Source organism: Schistocerca nitens, chromosome 2 (genome assembly GCF_023898315.1).
Source record: "Schistocerca nitens isolate TAMUIC-IGC-003100 chromosome 2, iqSchNite1.1, whole genome shotgun sequence".
In the NCBI taxonomy this organism is placed as follows: Eukaryota; Metazoa; Arthropoda; class Insecta; order Orthoptera; family Acrididae; genus Schistocerca; species Schistocerca nitens.
In genome coordinates this window covers 598,096,869-598,122,815 of record NC_064615.1, presented here as the reverse complement: position 1 = coordinate 598,122,815, position 25,947 = coordinate 598,096,869, and the positions used below count along the sequence as shown (strand labels likewise).

The 25,947-nt window shown below is 41.1% G+C and overlaps 1 protein-coding gene across 4 annotated transcripts in view; it reads left to right on the top strand.

Annotated features, from left to right (window-relative positions):
• The window catches only part of LOC126236668 (RCC1 and BTB domain-containing protein 1-like), a 216,933-nt gene that overhangs the window by 110,079 nt on the left and 80,907 nt on the right, over positions 1-25,947 (top strand). For all 4 annotated transcript variants that reach the window (XR_007544969.1, XR_007544970.1, XM_049946149.1 and 1 more), the window contains exons 9-10: positions 14,429-14,553; positions 14,642-14,739. Coding sequence is in view for 2 of the 4 variants with exons in the window: in XM_049946149.1 (XP_049802106.1) it covers positions 14,429-14,553; positions 14,642-14,739 (223 nt within the window). In the remaining 2 variants the exon portion in view is untranslated. The remainder of the gene's footprint in view (positions 1-14,428; positions 14,554-14,641; positions 14,740-25,947) is intronic.

The following is a 25,947-nucleotide window of genomic DNA, read 5'->3' as shown; positions in this document are numbered from 1 at the left end:
TCGTATTCTTCTGTTGGTGCATGGGCATTAATTATGGAATAGTTAAAGAATTTCCCCTTTATCCTGAGTGTTGATAGTCTTGGACTAATAGGTGTAAATCCTATTACCAAATCTTTTAATTGACGATGTACAACAAATCCTGTCCCCAGCTCATTATTTCTTTTGCTGCAGCTATAAAATATATTCGCTTCCTTCTTTTCTAAAATTCCACTGTCCATCCATCTAATTTCTTGTAGTGCTATTATACTTTTCTTCAGATTCATTATTTGATACAGCATTACTTTCAGTGCTCCTGGGCGATGTAGGGATCTCACATTCCGAGTACCAATGTATATGTATAGATATGATCTAGGCATTATATTTCTCTTCTTCTGTACTTTCCCTCCTTCATTTACTTGTATTCCACCCTCATTGTCCTTTTTCCATACCAGGTCAGTCTTTCATCATCTGTCCAGCTTTAGTTTGTAGAAGTTTTGCAACAATTGTTTTTTACAGAGCAGGCTGTCAACCCTGCGTCCACCCCTACTGTGGGATGGGTGCTTTTTAATCAGGGTTTTCTTCCCTTGGCCTTTGGAGACCCAACTCCCAACTGCAAGGCAGCAGTTGTTTCGCTGGTTTTGGTCCCCCCGGGTATTTGATTTCCCCGGTGTCCACCATATCTGGTGAATGTTCCCCAATCCGCCACCTGGGGGGGGGGGGGGGACCTGATGGGAGACTAGCATCTCCACACTGATTCCAACTGCACCCACCCCACACCATTATAGAGCCTCCACCAGCTCGAACAGTCCCCTGCTGACATGCAGGGTCCGTGGATTCACGAGGTTGTTTCCATATCTGCACACATTCATCCGGAACGTGTTTCCAGTCATCAACAATCCATTGTTGGTGTTGATGGCAAGGCGAGATGTAAAGGTTTATGTCATACAGTCATCAAGGTTACACGAGTGGGCCTTTGGCTCCGAAAGCCCATATCGATGAAATTTCATTGAATGGTTCGCACACTGACACTTCTTGATGGCCCAGCATTGAAATCTGCAGCAATTTGCAGAAGGGTTGCACTTCTGTTATGTTGAACGATTCTCTTCAGTCATCGTTGGTCCCATCCTTGCAGGATGTTTGTCCTGCCACAGTGATGCCAGAGATTTGATGTTTTATTGGATTCCTGATATTCACGATACACTCGTGAAATGGTTCATCATTAGTTTTTACCTTTAATTCTTCAAATCCAGCCTTTCCATCTGCTTTAAATTGTTTAAGCTTTTCAAAAGAATCCTAGAGTTGCTCTTCCATTGTGCATATTAATACTTGCACGCAATTCAAATATGATGCACAAAACACTTCCCCATATTACAAAAGTTACTTATATTGGTCTGGAAAATCACTATTTAAAACAAAATCAACAAATAGAACCACAATGTCATACTAGTTAGAAAAACTAAAGGTTTCTGCTGTTTATATGGGTCACCTGGTTTTGCTGTACTGGATGCCACATGGTAAGGTAGACTGCAATGCACCACTGGTACCCTTGGTGGAGTAATGGTTCTGCTGTGTCTCATCCGGGAAATTGCTCAGTAGTCGTTAGTTGACCACAGCAATTTGTCACTGACCACCAAATTGGCCACCTTTGTTCTGTACCGACACCTTCTAGAAAATCTTCTTTCTTGAATATAATGCTTGAACCTCTAATTACAGGTTATCAGTACCAAATTATTCATAGCTGACTTTAGCACTTAGTTTTAAATACACAGTTCTTTTATGACCTGTTATCTTTTTATCACATTTTATGGTCCCCATATCAATTTCTTACAAAATTCAAATTTTCAATCAACTTCAGTGAGTAAACAGTTCTCTCTTTAATTAATATGTTTTGGATGAAGCAAAAAATTGTTTCATTTCATACATTTCTTCTTGCATTTATTCTTCTTTTATGGTTTGTCGCTAAGATCTTCCATCCACTTTGTAATTTGTGTCCTGCACTAGGATCACACATGTGGTGTAATTGTTGCTTTGGATATAGGGTTGTTATGTTACTTGTATAACAGCTGTTTGACTGTGGATCTCCCGCAGTGGTCTTTCTTATATCTTCACAAAGGCTGTAGTGATTATTTTAAAATGCAAATCATGATATACAGGGTGATGCGAAATTTGCGCACTTGGGCTTCGCAGCGCGACTCCTCACATGCCAGCGATAAAAAAAGGTCCCTCAGAAAATTTCGTCTTGCGAGTACATCCGGCATAAAAAGGATGTTAAAGAGTGTCAATCCGGCAACATTGTAACAACACGTGTGGTAACTACCTCTGAGACCACATACGTAGAAATGGAAGAGAGGTCAGCTTTGGAAGAAGCCCTTTCCACGTCGTGGGCTCCAATTTATTCGCACCACTTCATCTACTAGATGTGAAACCTGTTTTCTTTGTACCCTCCTGTAATGGTCACATAGATTAGTACCAACTATTATTCTTGCCTCGTTCAGGTCCTTTACATTTTGTTAGGGCCTTACATTACCAGTAGGACTAGCAACTTGCTTTATCAGGGTGTATACGACCCGGGACAGCCGTTAGATCCGGGAAAAAGCCGGGAATTTTTTCATCTGGGAGAAAACCGGGAAAAACCCGGGAATTTTTTAGAATTCCGGAAATTTTTCATTGTTTTTGTTTTCACTTAAATTTTTGTAATTCTGACTGGTAAGAACCGATACTGGAAACAAAGGATATTACTGTATCCTGCTATTGCACTGTAATACTGCAGCAATAAAACACGAACGAGAGAAAAAACGAAAATAAAACTTAAATTGTAAAGGAAATGCGCAATATACAGCAACAAAACACAGTGCTCATACAAGTGTCTGCCAACAGCAAAATATGTCAAAGGCTTTAGGAAGACTATGCAATGCTTCGTAACAACAAATTGCCTCCGTTGAGCGTCACGTCACAACTGTTTACATTAGGTTTGGTTTAGGAGTTACAAGTGGGATCATGCGCATGCGCAGTTGAGTAATACCTTCTCCCGCTTCTAGCTACAGAAATGTGGCTGTTGGCTGTGTAAGCAGTCGCAGCAAGCAGCTAGATGATACCGGGAAAAATTTTACTGGAGCACCCAAGCTGCCAGATTCATGCATGCGCACCAGGCCCAGATCTAGGAGGGGGAGAGGGGGGGGGGCAAATTCATATTCTTGAGGGGAAAAACCCTGTTTCACAAAGCAACTAGCATCGAGCGCACGTTAGTGTGTCTATTATTCATATGACTTTGAAATAATCCCTGTCGGTTTTTGAACATTATTGAACACATTCTAAGTTGATTTCTGAATGAATCGTAAGTTGATCTGTGAATGCGTGCATAGTTTACATGATGTCTGTCAGGGGAATCCTCGTCGCATGTAGAAACAAACTTTTCTACAGACAGAAGGGGCTATACGAGCTGAGCGGAGTCAATGCCGAACGGATGAATGCCAACCACTGTCTGATTGTGTGGTTGATTGGGTTTGCGAATGATGAGCGTTGTTACAATTACTAGCGAAATCCATAGATTCAGACTACAGGAGTCGAAATAAACGATAACAGGCAAGAAAGATTACGTATTACCTTCTTGGTGTATCCAAGAAAATGAAATTTTGACAGAAAATTTTTGGCCAGATCGCTATACTAGTAAGGGCCAGTTGTACAGTCCCCAGCTAGCAGCTGCTTTAAGTTATATATTGAAAGAAACGCGGAAATCGCATTGTACGAACGTGTAACAACGCCTACCCGGAGAATAACCACGGTGAACTAAACCGGTGATTCTGGCAGAGTTAGTGAAGTTAACCTGTGAATGAGCTTTGACATTGGCAGGAATAGTTATAGAATTAGTGATAACAAGACTGTTTGTTAGAACGAGGAAGGAGAAGAAACGGGGATGTCACACAAATTATGAAACAGCATGACGATTCCAAGTTTGTATAAAAATTTCGTACTACTACTTTTCGATCTCATGCTCGAGAAACTGGAGCGTATGAATGTAGTGTGAAACTATTTCCTAACGTAAAGCTTTTTGCTTGTAGTAGGCCTAATAGGCATTTGATATTGGTGCTTTGTGAATTATATTCTGTCGTTACAAAAAAGCCCGTTTGTGCCAAAACAGTCTCGTTTATTTGGTGTGTGTACAATTATTGTAGCAGACAGTGACAAAATAGACGTAATCAGTTTGGGAAACCACACCAGTCTTGGGTCCTATTGTGTTAACAGCTTTTTCAGTATTAGACAACGACTTTTCGATTTTTCATGTAGCAAAACGTTTGACGAACTTTGATAAGGTAATAGATTCCTTCGCAGAAAGGAAAGCACGCCATGTAAAACTGTTGCAATATTAGAGAGGAATAAAATTCTAGGAGCTAAGGATTGAAGAAATGTGTATTGTCTTGCTTGTCTCATGTCTTTACTGGGTTTATGTATCCTATATGTAATTTTATGTCACACAAAACAGCAAGTTGTTAGCTGATAGGCAATAAAGAGTGCAAATTTTCTGAAGAGTTCTTGTTTTCCATTACAAAATATACACGTTTCAATTCCACAGAGCGAAATACAGTGGCGTGCGATAGAAGAATGCTGTGTGAGGAGGCGAGGCACTGCACTTTGGCACACTTACGACCAAATAACATGGCTTACATTTCCTCCAACACGTATGTTTCATGCATCAGACTCTTCAGAAAGATGTGCGCTAAAAAATGAACATATTTTTGAAAATTAGATTTTTTAAAAAATTTTTGACGACATATCTCAAACGCTCGAGGGAGTGGTGGGGTATTGCCACGGTTCGGAAATATCGTAGATATGGGGCTGATGCACAGAGCAGTCTGAGTTATTGTGGGGAAATGGATAGTCACCACGTGACCTGTATTTACATTTAGTGGTTTTGCTGTTTCCTCTTCGTTTACTGCTCTCACGTCAAATGAAAACAAAACAGATTTCTGTGGCCGGGAGCTGTCAACTGAATTAAAATACATTCACAAAATTACGGGAGGCTAAAATGTGTTATTAGTTGCAGATTTTATTTTATTTCCACCTTTCTGACGGTCAATCAAATGCCTTGCAGAACAATGATGATATTTTTGTCTGCTTGCTAAAGAAATTTTCTTTTATTGATCTTTCCCGCTGAGGCAGACAATATATTTGAAACGTTTTCAACTTCTAGCACTTATGGCATTATGCCATAGTAAAGAACCAAACATGAGATAACACATTAGTGGTACTCAGAAAATTTACAGCCCGAAAACCACATTGAGAAGCTTAATATCAGGTCGTGGCCTACTTCACTGGAAATCTGGACATACGAATGTGCACTTTTTAGTATGGATCAGAAATTCAGATGCTCTTGGAGTATCCTCTGATGACTTGTTTCTTTTATGACATAATGTAAGATCTTCTAATGTTTTACACATACGAACTTACGGTCTCCCTACGACATGGTAGCTGCGCAAGCGCGGTGACGCCTGTCATCTGGTGCTCTCTAGCAATTGCAGAAACGAACCTGTTTCTACCAGGTTGTGGGAAAATATTCAGAATGGTGGCTTGAGAAGCATTACCATCAAAGTAAATTTCCTTTTACCCAAGTTGAACTATGTGCGAGAATGTAAGATGAATTTCTTAAATCACAGAGCGTTTGACTGTCATTTAAAAATCAGCTCGTTGATGACGAGCCATTTGGATGAATTTCGAGCCCAGAAGATCAGAGATTTATGTCGTTATTCAAAATTTTACTGGCACGTTTGTGTAAATATCTTAAATTGCAATAGACGCATAAAAGACCAACATCATATGTGAAAGCTTAGCTTCTCTTGCAGCGTATTAATCTTATAGATCAATATTATATGTGGAAGCTTTGCGTTTCGTGTAGCGGCACTATGTATATTAACTTAAACAATTAACTTTTCCTGTTTGTGTCCTCGCACTACTTAACAGTGATGTTGCTATTGGCTGACAACATCACGTGCTCTAAGCTCTGAATACCCGCTGTCATTGGCTGGCGAGATCACGTGACATGAGCTATCACTGGCTTACAAAAGCGTATGGCAATCTCGATTTCAATGCTTTGGAAAGTAACATGCGGTGTTTGGTGGAATTCGAATTTATACTTTCATAATACGAAAATATTCGGCACATCAAAGATTTTTCCAAAACGTGTTTTTTCCTCTGTGTTTTGTTTTCTAAAGCACCGGGAAATTCTACGCCCATGTATAAAACCATAATCATTCAAAGGACTGATAAGTTATACAGTTCCGAGAGAAAGTATACTGTCAGTTAATAGGGAAAAAGTACATTCTCACTCGGGACAAAGTGTACTTTTAACCGGGAAATCCGGGAATTTTTTTTCTTGTCCACGTATACACCCTGTTTATGAATAATATCCAAACTCGGTTATTATTTGTATGCGTTATCACCATGGTTCTATTAATTGTTTCAACAGTCTATTCCTTATTTGTCTAACCGCCGGCCGTGGTGGCCGAGCGGTTCTAGGCGCTTCATTCCAGAACCACGTGACTGCTACAGTCGCAGGTTTGAATCCTGCCTTGGGCATGGACGTGTGTGATGTCCTTAGGCTAGTTAGGTTTAAGTAGTTCTAAGTTCTAGGTACTGATGACCTCAGATGTTAAGTCCTATAGTGCACAGAGCCATAACCACGTATTTGGTGTGTTCAGCGTTACAAAATATTGTAAATTTAAGATACATGAGACATAAGCAATGGTGTACATTACAGTATGAAATATTTGAATGAAATTAGCAAATAAAAAAAAAAAATGCGCCCCATCCCTGGATTGAACCCTTGACCTCCCGCATGCTAACCCAAAACTCTGTCCACTGCATTAACTGTACAGCATGAATAATATGTGCGGTCAGAGGTAGTTACAGTAGGTGTTGTTATAGTGTTGGCAGATTGCTACTCTTTAACGTCCTTTTCTGCCAGATATACTCGCCAGACGAAATTTTGTGAGAGATATTTTTTTTATCGCTGGCATGTGAGGAGTCGCGCTGCGAAGACCGAGTGCGTGAATTTTGCTTTGCCCTGTATATGTGACTTCATGTGATGAATTTTCCTCCTCTTCAAATACGTCATCATTTCATATGAATCAAACATCTTAATTTTTTTGTATGCAAGATTCATATTTTTAACTCAAAAGTTCAGCTCACTCACAATATATCATTGATTTATTGTTGACATAAAGAGTTTTTGAAAAGCCTTCACATCTCCAGGGCAGGATAGTGATCAATGGAATACCCATTTCTACATCTGAGGAGTTATTTCCTTTCGTCAAATGGTAAACTCTCCTACAATATGACTTATCACATGCACAATAAAAACAGCGTGGGACAACCAGGAAATCCAGGAAAAACCTGGGAATTCTTTTATCTGGGAGAAAACCGGGAAAAACCCAGAAATTTTTTCATTGTTTTAGTCTTCAGTGAAATTTTTGTAATTTTGTCTGGTAAGAACTAATAGTCTGACAAATAATTTTACTGTATCCCGCTACTGCAGAATAATACTGCAGCAATAAAATGTAAACGAGAGAATAAAACCAAAATAAAACGTAAGTTGCAAAGGAAATGCACCGTTTACAACAAAACACAGTGCACACACAAGTGCCTGCCAAGAGCAAAATGTGTCAAATGCCTTAGGACGAAGACAATGGAATATATAACAGCAAAATACTTCCGATGAGTGTGACGTCATAACTATTTACATTAAGTTCCTTTTGAGCAGTTGCCAGTGGGCTCATGCGCATGTGCAGTTGAGTTGTGTATGAGAAGTACCTTCAGCTTCTGGCTACTTGAAGTGTGGCTGCAGCAGTAGGAAGAAGCAGTTATGCTACCCAGAAAAATTTTTCTGGCTCGCCTAAGCTGCCAGATTCGCGCATGCACAGATCAGTGTTCATTGTAGTGGGAGGGGGATAGTGACTTGTGTTTATGTTTAGTTATTTTGATGCTTTCGCTTCATTTACAATTCACACATCAAATGAAAACAAAACTGATTTCTGTGGCTGGGAGCTATGAAGTGAATTAAAATACATTCACGTATTTAAGGAAGGCTAAAATATGTTATTACTTTCAGTTTTATTTCCATATTTTTGGCAGTCAAGTATTAATCACCTTGCACAAGAACAAAGTTATTTTGGTCAATTTGCTAAACAAATGTGGGTTTTATGAATCTTTCCAACAGATGCAGCCTATTCATAAGAAACGAAATGTTTCATTCCACACTGTTGGCTAGTTTCAACTATTCACTGAATTTCAAGTACACATTTTCATCTTCTGGCATGTATGGCATTATGCTGTAATAAAGAACCAACATGAGACAATACAGTGCTGGTATTCCAAGAAAATTTGCATCCTGAAAAGTGAAATGAAAAGCTTAATATAAAATTTGGGCCTACTCCATTGTAAATCTGGACATATGGATGTGTCCTTTAAACTGAATTATGCATTTTAGTATACTTTACAGAATTCCTAAGATCTTTGAGTATTCTCTGATGTCCTATTTCCTCATGTAAGAACTCAGTGCTACACCTGTACAAACATATGGGCTTCCTACGTCGTCATAGCTGCCCACGCACAGTAATGCCTGTTTTCTGGCAGCTGCTGAAACGAACCCGTGTCGAAGAGGTCACAGGAAAATATTGCGAATGGTTCTTTGAAAAGCGTTAGTTTCAAAGGAAATTTTCTTTTATGCAAGATGAATTGTTACATGTTAGAATGAGCAGCGAATTTCTTAAATCACAGTGTGTTCGACTCTCATTTAAAACCTAACAATTTGAATCCCAACATGCACTCTCTTCCTCTCGCTCCTCCACCCCAGGACTGAATGGTATCCACGTCCAAATGTTGCTGCATTTATCAACCCATAGTCTGCGTTACCTCCTTCGCCTTTATAATCGAATTTGGACCGACAGTACTTTTCCCAGACGATGGCGGGAAGCTATCGTCGTTCCTGTTCCGAAACCTGGAAAGGACAAACATCTCCCCTCTAGCTATCGCCCCATTTCTCTCACGCGTAGTGTCTGTAAGGTTTTGGAGCGTATGGTGAATTACCGTTTAGCTTGGTGGCTGGAATCCCGCAGTCTATTAACACCTGCTCAATGCGGATTCCGACAGCATTGTTCTGCAGTTGACCATCTTGTTGCTCTCTCCACTTATATCATGAACAATTTTCTCCGGAAACGCCAAACAGTAGCAATATTTTTTGATCTGGAGAGAGCATACGATACCTGTTGGAGGACAGGCATCCTCCGCACACTGTTCTCTTGGGGCTTTCACAGTCATGGACAATTTTGCGATCTTCTACAGCTCTCAACAGACCAGCCTTCTTGAACGACGTCTTCAAGGCTCTCTCGATCGCCTCCACTCTTGGAGCATCGAAACCGGCTTCCGTTTTTCTCCCAGTAAGACCGTTTGTGTTAATTTTTGGCGACGTAAGGAGTTTCTTCCGCCCTCCTTACATCTAGGTCCTGTCAACCTTCCGTTTTCAAACGTCGCTAAATTCTTGGGTCTTATGTTTGACAGAAAACTGTGCTGGTCCTCCCACGTTTCCTATCTTTCGGCTCGCTGTCTGCGATCCCTCAACACCCTCCGTGTCCTGAGTGGTACCTCCTGGGGAGCGGACCGAGTGGTCCTTCTCCGCCTCTATTGCGCCTTAGTGTGCTCGAAATTGGACTATGGAAGCATAGTCTACTCCTCTGCTCAGCCGTCTATTCTTCGGCGTCTCGACTCTATCCACCACCGTGGATTACGTTTAATGTCTGGAGCTTTTTACACCAGCCCTGTGGAAAGCCTTTATGCTGAGACTGCTGAGCCTCCACTGTCCAATCAGCGAGCAGTCCTTCTGAGTCGTTATGCTAGCCATCTGTCTTCCATGCCTGCTAATCCAGCCCATGACCCTTTTTTCGACGCCTCCTTTTATGTAGGGTATGCAGGCCGCCGCTCCTCCCTACTACCACCGGGAGTCTGCTTCCGTCAACTGCTCCATTCTCTTTCCTTCCGCTTTCCTAAAACCTTCTTGACAACTTGGGGTACAGCACCGCCTTGGCTCCATCCCCGGCTTTGCCTGCTCCGTGACCTTTGTCGATTTCCCAAGGATGGTACCCCTTCACTTGTTTATCGTCGGGCATTTGCTGCTCTATGTGCACAAATGACGGACGCCACATTTATTTACACCGATGGCTCGAAAACATCTTTAGGTGTAGGGAGTGCCTATATTGTTGGCGACACCCCAAATCACTTTCGGCTTCCTGACCAGTGTTCGGTGTATACTGTGGAGCTTTACGCTGTTCTCCAGGCTGTCCACTACATCCGCTGCCATCAGCGGATACAGTACGTTATCTGCTCAGATTCCCTCAGCTCTCTCCTCAGTCTCCAAGCTCTTTATCCTGTGCACCCTCTGGTCCACCGGATTCAGGACTGTCTGCACTTGCTCCACCTGGGGGGCGTCTCGGTGGTGTTCCTCTGGCTCTCGGGACACGTTGGTATCTGTGGAAATGAGGCGGCCGATATTGCAGCCAAGGCTGCAGTCTCTCTTCTTTGGCCAGCTATTCAATCGACTCCCTTTGCCGATCTACGGAGCGTTTTATGTCGTCGTGTTGTTCAATTATGGCACGCGCATTGGTCGACACGTCCCCATAATAAATTGCGGGACGTGAAAGCTCTTCCTTGTGCTTGGACCTCTTCCTCCCGAACGCGTCGTCGGGAGGAGGTAATTTTAACTAGACTCTGGATAGGGCACTGTTTTTTAGCCATCGACATCTTTTAAGCGGCGATCCTCCCCCACTCTGTCCCCACTGCTCTCAGCTGTGGACGGTAAGACACCTTTTAATTGAGTGCCCCTATTTTACTCTGTTACACGCCCGTCTACAGCTGTCGCCTGATATATCGTCGATTTTAGCAGATGACACGCGCTCAGCCGACTGCGTTCTCAAGTTTATTAGTGCCAGTGAAATGACGTCAGTCATTTGAAGCTTTTTTTGGGGACAACAAACCCCTTTCTGTAGTGGATTTTTAAGCCTTCCTTCTGCTTTTAGTTTCTCCAATTTTACGACTTTCATTCCCATTGCTGCTGGTTTTCAATTTCGGTTTTTTACTGTTTCCTAAGTCACGGACCGGGCGCTACTGACCATAGCAGTTTTGCGCCCTAAAACCAAAACGAAAAAAAAAAAAAAACCTCCTGAGAGAAAGGATATTACAGAGAGGTGGATTAGGCTGAGCCTAGTGGATTGTTTCCAGAATGAATCACTCACTCTGCAGTGGATTGTTTGCCGTTTTGAAACTTAATACCTGGTTTGTTAATATTATCACTCTTGTAAAAATTCCATGAAGGAAATGTAACTGTATGTGCACCTCCCCTGACTCTCTTCCACTCACTCACTCACACAAACACTTATGGCTGTGGCGACACTGATAATGAATGGGTGCCAAAGCTGAAGGGTGTGTGTGTGTGGGGGGGGGGGGGGGGGGTCAGGGAAGGAGTGAGCAACATAGGGCAGGTTGTAATTCCTTTGGATAAGATCAAGCAATCCATGGGTGCACTGTCTGTTCATAGCATCCAATGGCCACAATATTTTGGGAAATAGGCCATAAGATAACAATGACTAAACAGAGGTGGTGGTGGTGGTGGTGGTGGTGGTGGTGGTGGTGGTGTCACATCCACCCACATCCTAATATCCTCTCTCTTTTAGATATTCCTATGTCTGCTGCTCAGCACAAATTTAATTGTTACATAGTAATAAGTTGTTATATAAATAGTATACTTCTTACTGGAGCTGGCATTGACTTTTGATTTACATTATACTGTTATTGTATATGCTGAGAGTCAGAATACTTTTCACAACTACAATAGTTGTGTGACAACAGGTGTAATTTGTTAGAAATCAAGTGTCACCCTATCAAAGACTTTTTATGCGACTATGTACTTGAGGACAATATTATGGAAATGGAAGAGGATGTAAATGAAGATGAAATGGGAGATAAGATACTGCGTGAAGAGTTTGACAGAGCACTGAAAGACCTGAGTCAAAACAAGGCCCCGGGAGTAGACAACATTCCATTAGAACTACTGATGGCCTTGGGAGAGCCAGTCATGACAAAACTCTACCATCTGGTGAGCAAGATGTATGAGACAGGCGAAATACCCACAGACTTCAAGAAGAATATAATAATTCCAATACCAAAGAAAGCAGGTGTTGACAGATGTGAAAATTACCGAACTATCAGTTTAATAAGTCACAGCTGCAAAATACTAACGTGAATTCTTTACAGACGAATGGAAAAACTGGTAGAAGCGGACCTCGGGGAAGATCAGTTTGGATTCCGTAGAAATGTTGGAACACGTGAGGCAATACTAACCTTACGACTTACCTTAGAAGAAAGATTAAGAAAAAGCAAACCTACGTTTCTAGCATTTGTAGACGTAGAGAAAGCTTTTGACAACGTTAACTGGAATACTCTCTTTCAAATTCTGAAGGTGGCAGGGGTAAAATACAGGGAGCGAAAGGCTATTTACAATTTGTACAGAAACCAGATGGCAGTTATAAGAGTTGAGGGGCATGAAAGGGAAGCAGTGGTTAGGAAAGGAGTGAGACAGGGTTGTAGCCTCTCCCCGATGTTATTCAATCTGTATATTGAGCAAGCAGTAAAGGAAACAAAAGAAAAATTCGGAGTAGGTATTAAAATTCATGGAGAAGAAGTAAAAACTTTGAGGTTCGCCGATGACATTGTAATTCTGTCAGAGACAGCAAAGGATTTGGAAGAGCAGTTGAATGGAATGGACAGTGTCTTGAAAGGAGGATATAAGATGAACATCAACAAAAGCAAAACGAGGATAATGGAATGTAGTCAAATTAAATCGGGTGATGCTGAGGGGATTAGATTAGAAAATGAGACACTTAAAGTAGTAAAGGAGTTTTGCTATTTGGGGAGCAAAATAACTGATGATGGTCGAAGTAGAGAGGATATAAAATGTAGACTGGCAATGGCAAGGAAATCGTTTCTGAAGAAGAGAAATTTGTTAACATAGAGTATAGATTTAAGTGTCAGAAAGTCGTTTCTGAAAGTGCTTGTATGGAGTGTAGCCATGTATGGAAGTGAAACATGGACGATAACCAGTTTGGACAAGAAGAGAATAGAAGCTTTCGAAGTGTGGTGCTACAGAAGAATGCTGAAGATAAGGTGGGTAGATCACGTAACTAATGAGGAGGTATTGAATAGGATTGGGGAGAAGAGAAGTTTGGGGCACAACTTGACTAGAAGAAGGGATCGGTTGGTAGGACATGTTTTGAGGCATCAAGGGATCACAAATTTAGCATTGAAGGGCAGTGTGGAGGGTAAAAATCGTAGAGGGAGACCAAGAGATGAATACACTAAGCAGATTCAGAAGGATGTAGGTAGCAGTAGGTACTGGGAGATGAAGAAGTTTGCACAGGATAGAGTAGCATGGAGAGCTGCATCAAACCAGCCTCAGGACTGAAGACAACAACAACAACAACAACATGTAATTTTCTGTAATCATTACATTTTTGTTGGTTTTTGCTGTCTTGGGAACTATATTATATTTTGTGACAGTTTAGTCTTGCTTGTGCTTGAACACTTTCTACTGAAATACTGTCATAATGGAAATAGTATATAGATGTAGAATGGAAACAATCCATACATCCATAACAACGTACTAAATGGTTTTTCTAAATTGCTTAAGGCAAATGTTGTTATGGTGTTTCCCTGAGATATGTACAGTTCCTTTCCTTATCCAGTCATTGTTTGTGTGCTGTCTTTAATGGCTTCATCATTGATAGGATGTTCAGTTATAATCTTCGTTCTATCATGTAAAAAATCTTATCAGTACAGGAGAGAATCTTTCTTATTAATAAATTTGCAATTAAATTAGTTTTTAATGAGGTACTGGTTTAGATTTGAACAAGGAGCTAATTGGTTTATATTGTAGACATGCCGATTGTTAAGAAAGAATATGAATCGGAAGGCATTTGTAGTCTGTGACCGGAAATAAAACTTTATATATAATGTCTTACTTTCCTTCAGGCAGTTACTCCTGAAATGGGTGTAACATTGAAGCCAGTGATCAGTTTTACATGCATTGTTAACCTCATTTATTTGTGGACACTGTGAAAGTAAAATAATGAAAGTAAGACTCATTTAGCTATAATTTCATATATTTAAAGAAAGGGCTAGTTTTTTTTTTTTTTTTTTTTTTTTTTTTAAAGGTGTCTGTCATTTTATAATAATGCAGATATCTGGAGTGGTTGTTAATTCTATAGACTCGTACATAGCATACAAGTCTCATTTTGTGAGTGGCGATTGTCAGAATACTTGTGAGAGTCATAAGTTCAATTTGTTTTTATTTCACCTTTTTTAAGCACTCTGATGAAGAAACTGATACAGTCAACAAATGTTCCATTTTCAGAACACTAGTGACCTGACAATCAATGTTCAAGGTAGGCCAATTTATGTCCACAAGACAGTGTTGAAGATTCGGTGTGAACATTTCAGGGCTATGTTTGAACACAATTGGCAGGAAAGTACAAGAAGGTATGTAAATACTACAGTTGATACTAATTTTTAATTAATAATAATACATTATTCACCTTATCAACTGTTGTGTGCTTCACTTTTTCAGTGAACTCAATATGGAGTACTATACATATCCTGTATACAGAGCATTTCTTGAATACCTTTACACAGATCATGTCCTGTTACCACCAGAAAATGCTTTGGGTAAGTGCGTGAATATTTGAACAACTCTAATAATATCAGATAAACAGGGATGTAAATGCTAAAATTACTATGGATTAGTGTAAGAATAGAGTAAGCAAGCTAAGTAAAGTTATCTTCAGGTTGCTTTGAACATCCCAGTGCTTTTCTTGGCATTCTCCTATTAGAGCTGGTAAGTCTTTACCCTACTCTGACCTTCTGAATTGACTTACCCAGCTAGCTTCAGATGGACTCCAAACCACACTGCAACAAAAATAATTATATCCCATGCCATTAAATGTATAAATAACTGCAGGAAAACATTGCAGATAGATCCTTCGCATTTTAGAACTTAATATTACTTTTAAAAGAAAGAAATTGGAAAAGTGAAAAAGGAGAGGAATTATTAGATTAGATTAGATTAGTACTTGTTCCATAGATCATGAATACGACACTTTGTAATGATGTGGAATGTGTCAGGTTAATAAAAGGTGTCCATACAAGATATTACATTACGCAAAATACTACATGACACTTAATATTTTTTTTTGTTTTTTGGGTGGGGGTGGGGGGTGGGGTGGGGGGGTGGTGGTGGTGGTGGTGGTGGTGGTGGTGGTGGTGGTGGGGGGGGGGAATTACCCACTTACTATACCCAAAAATTCATCTAATGAGTAGAAGGAGTTGCCATTCAGAAATTCTTTTAATTTACTTTTAAATTCTATATGGCTATCTGTCAGACTTTTGATGCTATTAGGTAAGTGAACAAAGACTTTTGTGGCAGCATAATTTACCCCCTTCTGAGCCAAATTTACATTTAACCTTGAGTAGTGAAGATCATCCTTTCTACTAGTGTTGTAGCCATGTACACTGCTATTACTTTTGAATTCGTCCGGATTGTTAATAACAAATTTCATAAGTGTATATATATATATATATATATATATATATATATATATATATATATATATATATATATATATATATATATATATATATATATATAACAGAGGGAAACATTCCACGTGGAAAAAATATATCTAAAAAGAAAGATGATGAGACTTACCAAACAAAAGCGCTGGCAGGTCGATAGACACACAAACAAACACAAATATACACACAAAATTCAAGCTTTCGCAACAAACTGTTGCCTCATCAGGAAAGAGGGAAGGAGAGGGAAAGACGAAAGGATGTGGGTTTTAAGGGAGAGGGTAAGGAGTCATTCCAATCCCGGGAGCGGAAAGACTTACCTTAGGGAGAAAAAAGGACAGGTATACACTCGCACACACACACATATCCATCCACACATACAGACACAAGCAGACACATTTAAAGACAAAGAGTTTGGGCAGAGATGTCAGTTGAGGTGGAAGAGTAGAGGCAAAGAAGTTGTTGAGAGACAGGTGAGGTATGAGTGGCGGCAACTTGAAATTAGCGGAGATTGAGGCCTGGCGGATAACGAGAAGAGAGGATATATTGAAGGGCAAGTTCCCATCTCCGGAGTTCGGATAGGTTGGTGTTGGTGGGAAGTACCCAGATAACCCGGACGGTGTAACACTGTGCCAAGATGTGCTGGCTGTGCACCAAGGCATGTTTAGCCACAGGGTGATCCTCATTACCAACAAACACTGTCTGCCTGTGTCCATTCATGCGAATGGACAGTTTGTTGCTGGTCATTCCCACATAGAATGCATCACAGTGTAGGCAGGTCAGTTGGTAAATCACGTGGGTGCTTTCACACGTGGCTCTGCCTTTGATCGTGTACACCTTCCGGGTTACAGGACTGGAGTAGGTGGTGATGGGAGGGTGCATGGGACAGGTTTTGCACCGGGGGCGGTTACAAGGGTAGGAGCCAGAGGGTAGGGAAGGTGGTTTGGGGATTTCATAGGGATGAACTAACAGGTTACGAAGGTTAGGTGGACGGCGGAAAGACACTCTTGGCAGAGTGGGGAGGATTTCATGAAGGATGGATCTCATTTCAGGGCAGGATTTGAGGAAGTCGTATCCCTGCTGGAGAGCCACATTCAGAGTCTGGTCCAGTCCCGGAAAGTATCCTGTCACAAGTGGGGCACTTTTGTGGTTCTTCTGTGGGGGATTCTGGGTTTAAGGGGATGAGGAAGTGGCTCTGGTTATTTGCTTCTGTACCAGGCCGGGAGGGTAGTTGCGGGATGCGAAAGCAGTTGTCAGGTTGTTGGTGTAATGTTTCAGGGATTCCGGACTGGAGCAGATTCGTTTGCCACGAAGACCTAGGCTGTAGGGAAGGGACCGTTTGATGTGGAATGGGTGGCAGCTGTCATAATGGAGGTACTGTTGCTTGTTGGTGGGTTTGATGTGGACGGACGTGTGAAGTTGGCCATTGGACAGGTGGAGGTCAACGTCAAGGAAACTGGCATGGGATTTGGAGTAGGACCAGGTGAATCTGATGGAACCAAAGGAGTTGAGGTTGGAGAGGAAATTCTGGAGTTCTTCTTCACTGTGAGTCCAGATCATGAAGATGTCATCAATAAATCTGTACCAAACTTTGGGTTGGCAGACCTGGGTAACCAAGAAGGCTTCCTCTAAGTGACCCATGAATAGGTTGGCGTATGAGGGGGCCATCCTGGTACCCATGGCTGTTCCCTTTAATTGTTGGTATGTCTGGCCTTCAAAAGTGAAGAAGTTGTGGGTCAGGATGAAGCTGGCTAAGGTAATGAGGAAAGAGGTTTTAGGTAGGGTGGCAGGTGATCGGCGTGAAAGGAAATGCTCCATCGCAGCGAGGCCCTGGACGTGCGGAATATTTGTGTATAAGGAAGTGGCATCAATGGTTACAAGGATGGTTTCCGGGGGTAACAGATTGGGTAAGGATTCCAGGTGTTCAAGGAAGTGGTTGGTGTCTTTGATGAAGGATGGGAGACTGCATGTAATGGGTTGAAGGTGTTGATCTACGTAGGCAGAGATACGTTCTGTGGGGGCTTGGTAACCAGCTACAATGGGGCGGCCGGGATGATTGGGTTTGTGGATTTTAGGAAGAAGGTAGAAGGTTGGGGTGCGGGGTGTCGGTGGGGTCAGGAGGTTGATGGAGTCAGGTGAAAGGTTTTGCAGGGGGCCTAAGGTTCTGAGGATTCCTTGAAGCTCCGCCTGGACATCGGGAATAGGGTTACCTTGGCAAACTTTGTATGTGGTGTTGTCTGAAAGCTGACGCAGTCCCTCAGCCACATACTCCCGACGATCAAGTACCACGGTCGTGGAACCCTTGTCCGCCGGAAGAATGACGATGGATCGGTCAGCCTTCAGATCACGGATAGCCTGGGCTTCAGCAGTGGTGATGTTGGGTGTAGGATTAAGGTTTTTTAAGAAGGATTGAGATGCAAGGCTGGAAGTCAGAAATTCCTGGAAGGTTTGGAGAGGGTGATTTTGAGGAAGAGGAGGTGGGTCCCGCTGTGATGGAGGACGGAACTGTTCCATGCAGGGTTCAATTTGGATGGTGTCTTGGGGAGTTGGATCATTAGGAGTAGGATTAGGATCATTTTTCTTCATGGCAAAGTGATATTTCCAGCAGAGAGTACGGGTGTAGGACAGTAAATCTTTGACCGGTGCAAAACCTGTCCCATGCACCCTCCCACCACCACCTACTCCAGTCCTGTAACCCGGAAGGTGTACACGATCAAAGGCAGAGCCACGTGTGAAAGCACCCACGTGATTTACCAACTGACCTGCCTACACTGTGATGCATTCTATGTGGGAATGACCAGCAACAAACTGTCTATTCGCATGAATGGACACAGGCAGACAGTGTTTGTTGGTAATGAGGATCACCCTGTGGCTAAACATGCCTTGGTGCACAGCCAGCACATCTTGGCACAGTGTTACACCGTCCGGGTTATCTGGATACTTCCCAGCAACACCAACCTATCCGAACTCCGGAGATGGGAACTTGCCCTTCAGTATATCCTCTCTTCTCGTTATCCGCCAGGCCTCAATCTCCGCTAATTTCAAGTTGCCGCCACTCATACCTCACCTGTCTCTCAACAACTTCTTTGCCTCTACTCTTCCACCTCAACTGACATCTCTGCCCAAACTCTTTGTCTTTAAATATGTCTGCTTGTGTCTGTATGTGTGGATGGATATGTGTGTGTGTGCGAGTGTATACCTGTCCTTTTTTCCCCCTAAGGTAAGTCTTTCCGCTCCCGGGATTGGAATGACTCCTTACCCTCTCCCTTAAAACCCACATCCTTTCGTCTTTCCCTCTCCTTCCCTCTTTCCTGATGAGGCAACAGTTTGTTGCGAAAGCTTGAATTTTGTGTGTATATTTGTGTTTGTTTGTGTGTCTATCGACCTGCCAGCGCTTTTGTTTGGTAAGTATCATCATCTTTCTTTTTTTATATATATATATATATATATATATATATATATATATATATATATATATATATATATATATATATGAATATAACAGAGGGAAACATTCCACGTGGAAAAAATATATCTAAAAAGAAAGATGATGAGACTTACCAAACAAAAGTGCTGGCAGGTCGATAGACACACAAACAAACACAAATATACACACAAAATTCAAGCTTTCGCAACAAACTGTTGCCTCATCAGGAAAGAGGGAAGGAGAGGGAAAGACGAAAGGATGTGGGTTTTAAGGGAGAGGGTAAGGAGTCATTCCAATCCCGGGAGCGGAAAGACTTACCTTAGGGGGAAAAAAGGACAGGTATGTGTGTGTGTGCGAGTGTATACCTGTCCTTTTTTCCCCCTAAGGTAAGTCTTTCCGCTCCCGGGATTGGAATGACTCCTTACCCTCTCCCTTAAAACCCACATCCTTTCGTCTTTCCCTCTCCTTCCCTCTTTCCTGATGAGGCAACAGTTTGTTGCGAAAGCTTGAATTTTGTGTGTATATTTGTGTTTGTTTGTGTGTCTATCGACCTGCCAGCACTTTTGTTTGGTAAGTCTCATCATCTTTCTTTATATATATATATATATATATATATATATATATATATATATATATATATATATATATATATATATATATATATATATATAGGGAGGCTACAGTGAAGATCCCTAGCTCTTTGAATAAGTGTCTGCAGGATGATCTTGAATGAGCTCCAGCAATTATTCTGATTACACGCTTTTGTGCAATGAACACTCTTTTACTCAATGATGAGTTACCCCAGAATATGATGCCATACGAAAGCAGAGAATGAAAATAGGCGTGGTAAGCTAATTTACTGAGATGTATATCGCCAAAATTTGCAATGCCCCTTGTATCATAAGTAGCTGAACTCAAACATTTCAGCAGATCTTCAGTGTTTTTCTTTTCCAGTTCAACCCGTCATCAGCGCATACACCTAGAAATTTTGAATATTCTACCTTAGCTACCGGTTTCTGATCGAAGTCTATATTTATTAATGGTGTCATTCAATTTATTGTGTGGAACTGTATATACTGTGTTTTGTCAGAGTTTAATGAGAGCCCATTTGCAGAGAACCACTTAATGATTTTCTGAAAAATATCATTTACAATTTCATCAGTTAATTCTTGTCTGTTGGGTGTGATAGCTATACTTGTATCATCGACAAAAAGTACCAGCTTCGCATCTTTGTGAATATAGAATGGCAAGTCATTAATATATATTAAGAATAGCAGAGGACCCAAGACCGAACCTTGCAGCATCCCATTCTTGATTGTTCCCCAGTTTGAGAAATCACCAGTTTTTTGCATATTATGTGGACTGTTTATTTCAACTTTCTGCACTCTTTCAGTTAGGAAGTGGTAGTCTGGTAGAATGCAAAGAGATGCACAAATTGAGCAGGATAATTGATCAAGCAATATATCAAGTAACAGTGAGATGAATTGCAAAGTACGTTCAGATCTAAAAAGTGCAACATTCATTTGATGTTGCAGTTTATGTTGCAAATATATAGCAGTTACAAGAAAATCTAATCTTGTACATAATATGAATATAATAGAAGGAAACATTCCACGTGGGAAAAAATATATCTAAAAACAAAGATGATGTGACTTACCAAACGAAAGCGCTGGCACGTCGATAGACACACAAACAAACACAAACATACACACAAAATTCAAGCTTTCGCAACAAACTGTTGCCTCATCAGGAAAGAGGGAAGGAGAGGGAAAGACGAAAGGATGTGGGTTTTAAGGGAGAGGGTAAGGAGTCATTCTAATCCCGGGAGCGGAAAGACTTACCTTAGGGGGAAAAAAGGACGGGTATACACTCGCGCGCGCACACACACACACATATCCATCCACACATATACAGACAGAAGCAGACATATTATATATAAAAGAAACATCAATCGAAATGGTGGGTGTAACACTGTACAATAAAGATTTTAAGTAATTGATGTATATTGCCCAATCAATGCCATGTATTGTGCTGCATGGGTGTAGTTTCTCAGGTTATTCATAATAACCTTCCTGTATTTGATAACTTTAATATAAATGCAAATTCAAATAGCATAGTAAACTTGAAATTCACTAATGCACTAAGCTCATATACTTTTTTTTTGACTATAGTATGCTTAGACTCTAGAGTTATACACACATGCTCAACTGGAATATATTAGACTGCAGTCAACAGAAAATGTGGATGACGTAAGTTACAGTAGCTTCAGCTTTCATTATTCTGACCAGTTTTGTCATATGATAAGGTACCTAAATTCATAACAATAATGGAAAGGTAACCACTCACCTATAGCACACCGTGTGGAACACAGTAACACATAACAGAAAACAGTGTTCACACTAGCTTTTGAACAGTAGCTCCTTTTCCAGCAATAGTACACACATTCACATACCCACAAACACACTCCTGAAGTCACAAGAAGATTAATTATTGATACTCAATTTTTTAAACCAGTCGTCTGAGCTGTTGGAGGTGGGGAGGGAATAGAGGTGGGGAGGAAATAGCAGGAAAGAGACAGGACTTTGTGGCCACACAACAAGGTGAAAAATGTGCAAAGGTTACGAGGAAAAGAGATGTATTAAGAGGAGAGCTGGAGACATGAAGGGGGGAAAATGAAAGAGAAAAATGAAGATGCAGAGGGAGAAAGGGATGGGAGAGAAAGGGAGAGGTGTTGAAAGGGGGGGAGAGAATGCTCGTGACGTAGGGGGAGGGGGGAAGAGTGGTGGGACAAGGTAGTGCGTGATCTGGATGGATAAGGAGTGCTACGGATTGCAGAGAGAATGGAAAAGGCAAGGTGAGGCAGTGTGAACAGTTTTGCAGAGGTTTAGGCCAGTGGAACGGCAAGAGTGCTGGATGTGTTCTAGAGAGAATTCCCATCTGTGTAGGTCAGTGAAACTTGTTCTGGAAGGGATTATCCAAATGGCCTGCATACTGAAGCAATTGTTGAAGTCATTTGTGTTGTTGTGTGCAGCATGTTCGAAAATGGTATGGTCAAATTTATGGTTTGCCATAGTTTGACAGTGGTCATTCATATGAGTAGACAGTCGGTTACTTGGGATGCTCACATAGACTGCTGTAAACTAAATGCAGCATAGCTGGTATATAACATAGCTTCTTTTCCATATGGCCCTGCCTTTTATGGGGTAGTATGTTTTTGTGACTGTACTGTGGTAGGAGGTGGTAGGGAGGTGTAGGACAGGTCTTACACCTGGGCCGACCACAAGAGAATGACCCATAGAGTGCAGGGGTGGGAGTAGGATTGAAATAGAAATGGACAAGGATGTACTGTACGTAGGTTGGATGGGTAGCAGAACACTACTGTGAGAGATGTGGCTAGGATTTTGGGTAGGACATCTCTCACCTTGTGGCATAACGCGAGGTAGTTGAAAGCCTGATAGAGGTTGTGGTTGAGTTTTTTAAGGCCAGTGTGATACTGGGTGATCAGACGATTGCTGGCCAGTGGCTGGTTAACAGGTTTACTAGTGGCACTGGAGACTTCTTGATAATGACCTGGATAGGATACTGTCCATCTGTAAAGTCTCTGGTAAGGTTATTGGTATATTTTAACAATTTGTATTTTCTACTGCAGATGCAGCTTCTGTGGTTGGTAAGGCTGTAAGGAAGATACTTTTTGGCATGGGATGGATGACAGCTGTCAAAGTGTGGAGGTACTGTTGATGGTTGGTGCACATGATATGGAGAGTCGTATGTATGGAGCCATCTGCATCTACATCGATACTCTGCAAATCACACTTAAGTGCCTGGCAGAGGGTTCATCGAACCACCATCACAATAATTCTCTATTATTCCCATGTGATCTGTGATTTCCCTTTTTTGTTATGATGATAGTTCCTGCCTGTGTAGGTTGGATTCAACAAATTATTTTCACATTTGGTGGAGAAAGCTGGTGATTCAAATTTTGTGAGAAGAGTCTGTCGCAATGAAAAACACCTTTGTTTTAATGATGTCCACCTCAAATCCTGTATCATGTCAGTGACTCTCTCTCTCTCTCTCCCCTATTTTGCGATAATACAAAACATGCCGCTCTTCTTTGAAATTTCTCAGTGTACTCTGTAAATCCCATCTGATAAGGACCCTAGACTGTGCAGAATTACTCCAAAAGAGAGTGGAGAAGCATAGTGTAGGCTATCTGTTTAGTAGACATTTCACTTTTTGTAGCTGTTCTGCCAATAAAACGTAGTCTGTGGGTTGCTTGTCTCACATTTTCTATGCGTTCTTTCCAATTTAAGTTGTTCGTAATTGTAATCCCTAGGTATTTACCTGAATTTGCGGCCTTTAGATTTGACTGATTTATTGTGTAACCAAAGTTAAGTGGATACCTTTTAGCACATGTGTAAATGACCTCACACTTTTCATTATTTAGGGACAATTGCCAATTTTCACACCATACAGCTATCTTTTCTAAATTGTTTTGCTATTTGTTTTGATTTTATGATGGCTTTATTGGATGAGAAATGACAGCAACATCTGCAAACAACCTAAGACTGCTGCTCAGACTGTCTCCTAAATCATTTATGTAGGTAAGAAACAGCAGAGGGCCTATAACTCTACCTTGGGAACGCCACAAAACACTTCCGTTTTACTCAATGGCTTTCCATCAATTACTGTGAACTGTAAATCAGGAAATCATAAATCCACTCACATAACTGAGTCAATATTCCATAAGTATGCAATTTCACTAAAAGTTGCTTATGTGGTACTGTGTCAAAAGTCTTCTGCAAATCTAGAAATACAGAATCAGTTTGAAATCCCTTGTCAGTAGCACTCAAAGTGGAGGTATTGTTGATGGTTGGTGCACTTGATACGGAATATACAGCTAGTTGTGTTTCACAAGAACAATGTTTTCTAAATCTGGGTTGACTGTGTTTCAATAGACCATAATTCATAATGTTTGAACATAACATATGTTCCAAAATCCTGCTGCATATTGTTGTTAATGACATGGGCCTGTAATTTGGTGGATTATTCCTACTACCTATCTTGAATATTGGTGTGAGCTGTGCAACTTTCTAGTCTTTTGGTACAGATCTTTCATTGACCAAGCAGTTGTAAATGATTGTTAAGTATGGAGCTGTTGCATCAGCATACTCTGAAAGGAGAGATGGAGATAGACATCTAGAAAGCTGACTGCTGTATGTGGTTGAGGGTCTCTGCCAACACATTTGCATACAAACCTTACAACTGTGATTCCATCTCAAAAGTCAAACATGACCTCATGCAGTTTCTCAAGGCCATAGGTCCATCCCAGAACCTAACACCTGAGCCCATCTCCCTTCTCACACCATCAACCCTACAAACTTCTACCTTCTACCTACTCTGCAAACCCAACCCTATAGGTCTGCCTACAGGTCATCCCATTATGGCTGGGTACAATGCTCCCACATAACAAACTTCTGCCTTTGCTTACCAACACCTCCAAACTATTTTCCATAACCTCCCATCCTACATTCAAGACACTGCATCTCCACGGTTCCTATTGCATTACCGCCAGACACCTTGTTGGTCACTGTGGATGTGACATCTTCATACACAAACATTCCTCATTACCTTTCTCTACGTCATTCTGATACCTAGCCAACCACATCCTGACCCAAAATTATTTTACATTCGAAGGCTGAATCTACAAACAAAGTGTGGTACTGCCATGAGTACTCATATGCCACCATCCTGTGCAAACTTATTTTCGGGCCATCTGGATGAATCCTTCCTACATAGTTAACACCTAAAACCTATTGTCTGATTTGGATTCATTCATGACATTTTTATGATCTGGGCGCAAGACAAGGACAGCCTTCACCATTTCCTCTATACCCTCAACACCAGTTCTCAAATCAGCTTCACTTGGTCCTTCTCAAGTCATCGAGCCATCTTTCTTCGATCTCCACATCTCAGATGGCTCCATAAATATGTACATCAATATAAAGTACGCCAACCACCAACAGTACATCCACTTTGATAGCTGTCATTCATTCCACATCTAAGTCTCTCTTCCTTATAGCCTAACCATCCGTGGATGCTGCATATGCAGTGGAAAGCGGGAACTGTTGAAATATACCGATAACCTTACCAGAGCTGATGATGTACAGAGAATATATGTGGCCGTTCTATAGATAATACAGTTCTTAAAGAGAGGTAAAAATTTAATAATCATGGTGTACTGAAACTCTATAGTAGGGGAAGGAATAGCAGGGAAAGTTGCAGGAGAATATAGAGTTCACAGTAGGAGGGCATAGAGTGGGCAGACTCAATGAGTTCCGCAGTAAATTTCAGGTATTAGTGGCTGATACATTGATAGAAAATCATTAAGGGAGGACTTTTACTTGGCAAAAGTCCACTGGACACACGAAACTTCCAGTGCGATTACATTTTGGTAGAACAAAGATTCTGGAATCAGATATTGGATTGTGAGCCTGCTCAGATGAAGATATGGACTTGGATCACAATCTAGTAATAGTGAAGAGTAGGCCGTAGTTTCAGAGAGCATTCAGGATGAATCATTGTAGGAGGAGGTGGGGTACTGAAGTACTGAGGATGTGTATTTGAGGTTCTCTGATGCCGTAGATATTGTGAAACTGAAGACCACAGTAAGAAGTTCAGATTGGGAGGAATGGAATTTCTAAAAAGGATAACCACAAAAATTGGACAGCAAAACATCAGCATGGAAAAAGATATCTACAAAGAAATTGTATAATGGAACAAATATTAAATCAATTGATTAGAGAAGGAAATAAAAGTCTAGCAAATGAAAGAACTGTAGCACTACAGATCACTAACAAATGAAGTCAGTAGGAAGTGCA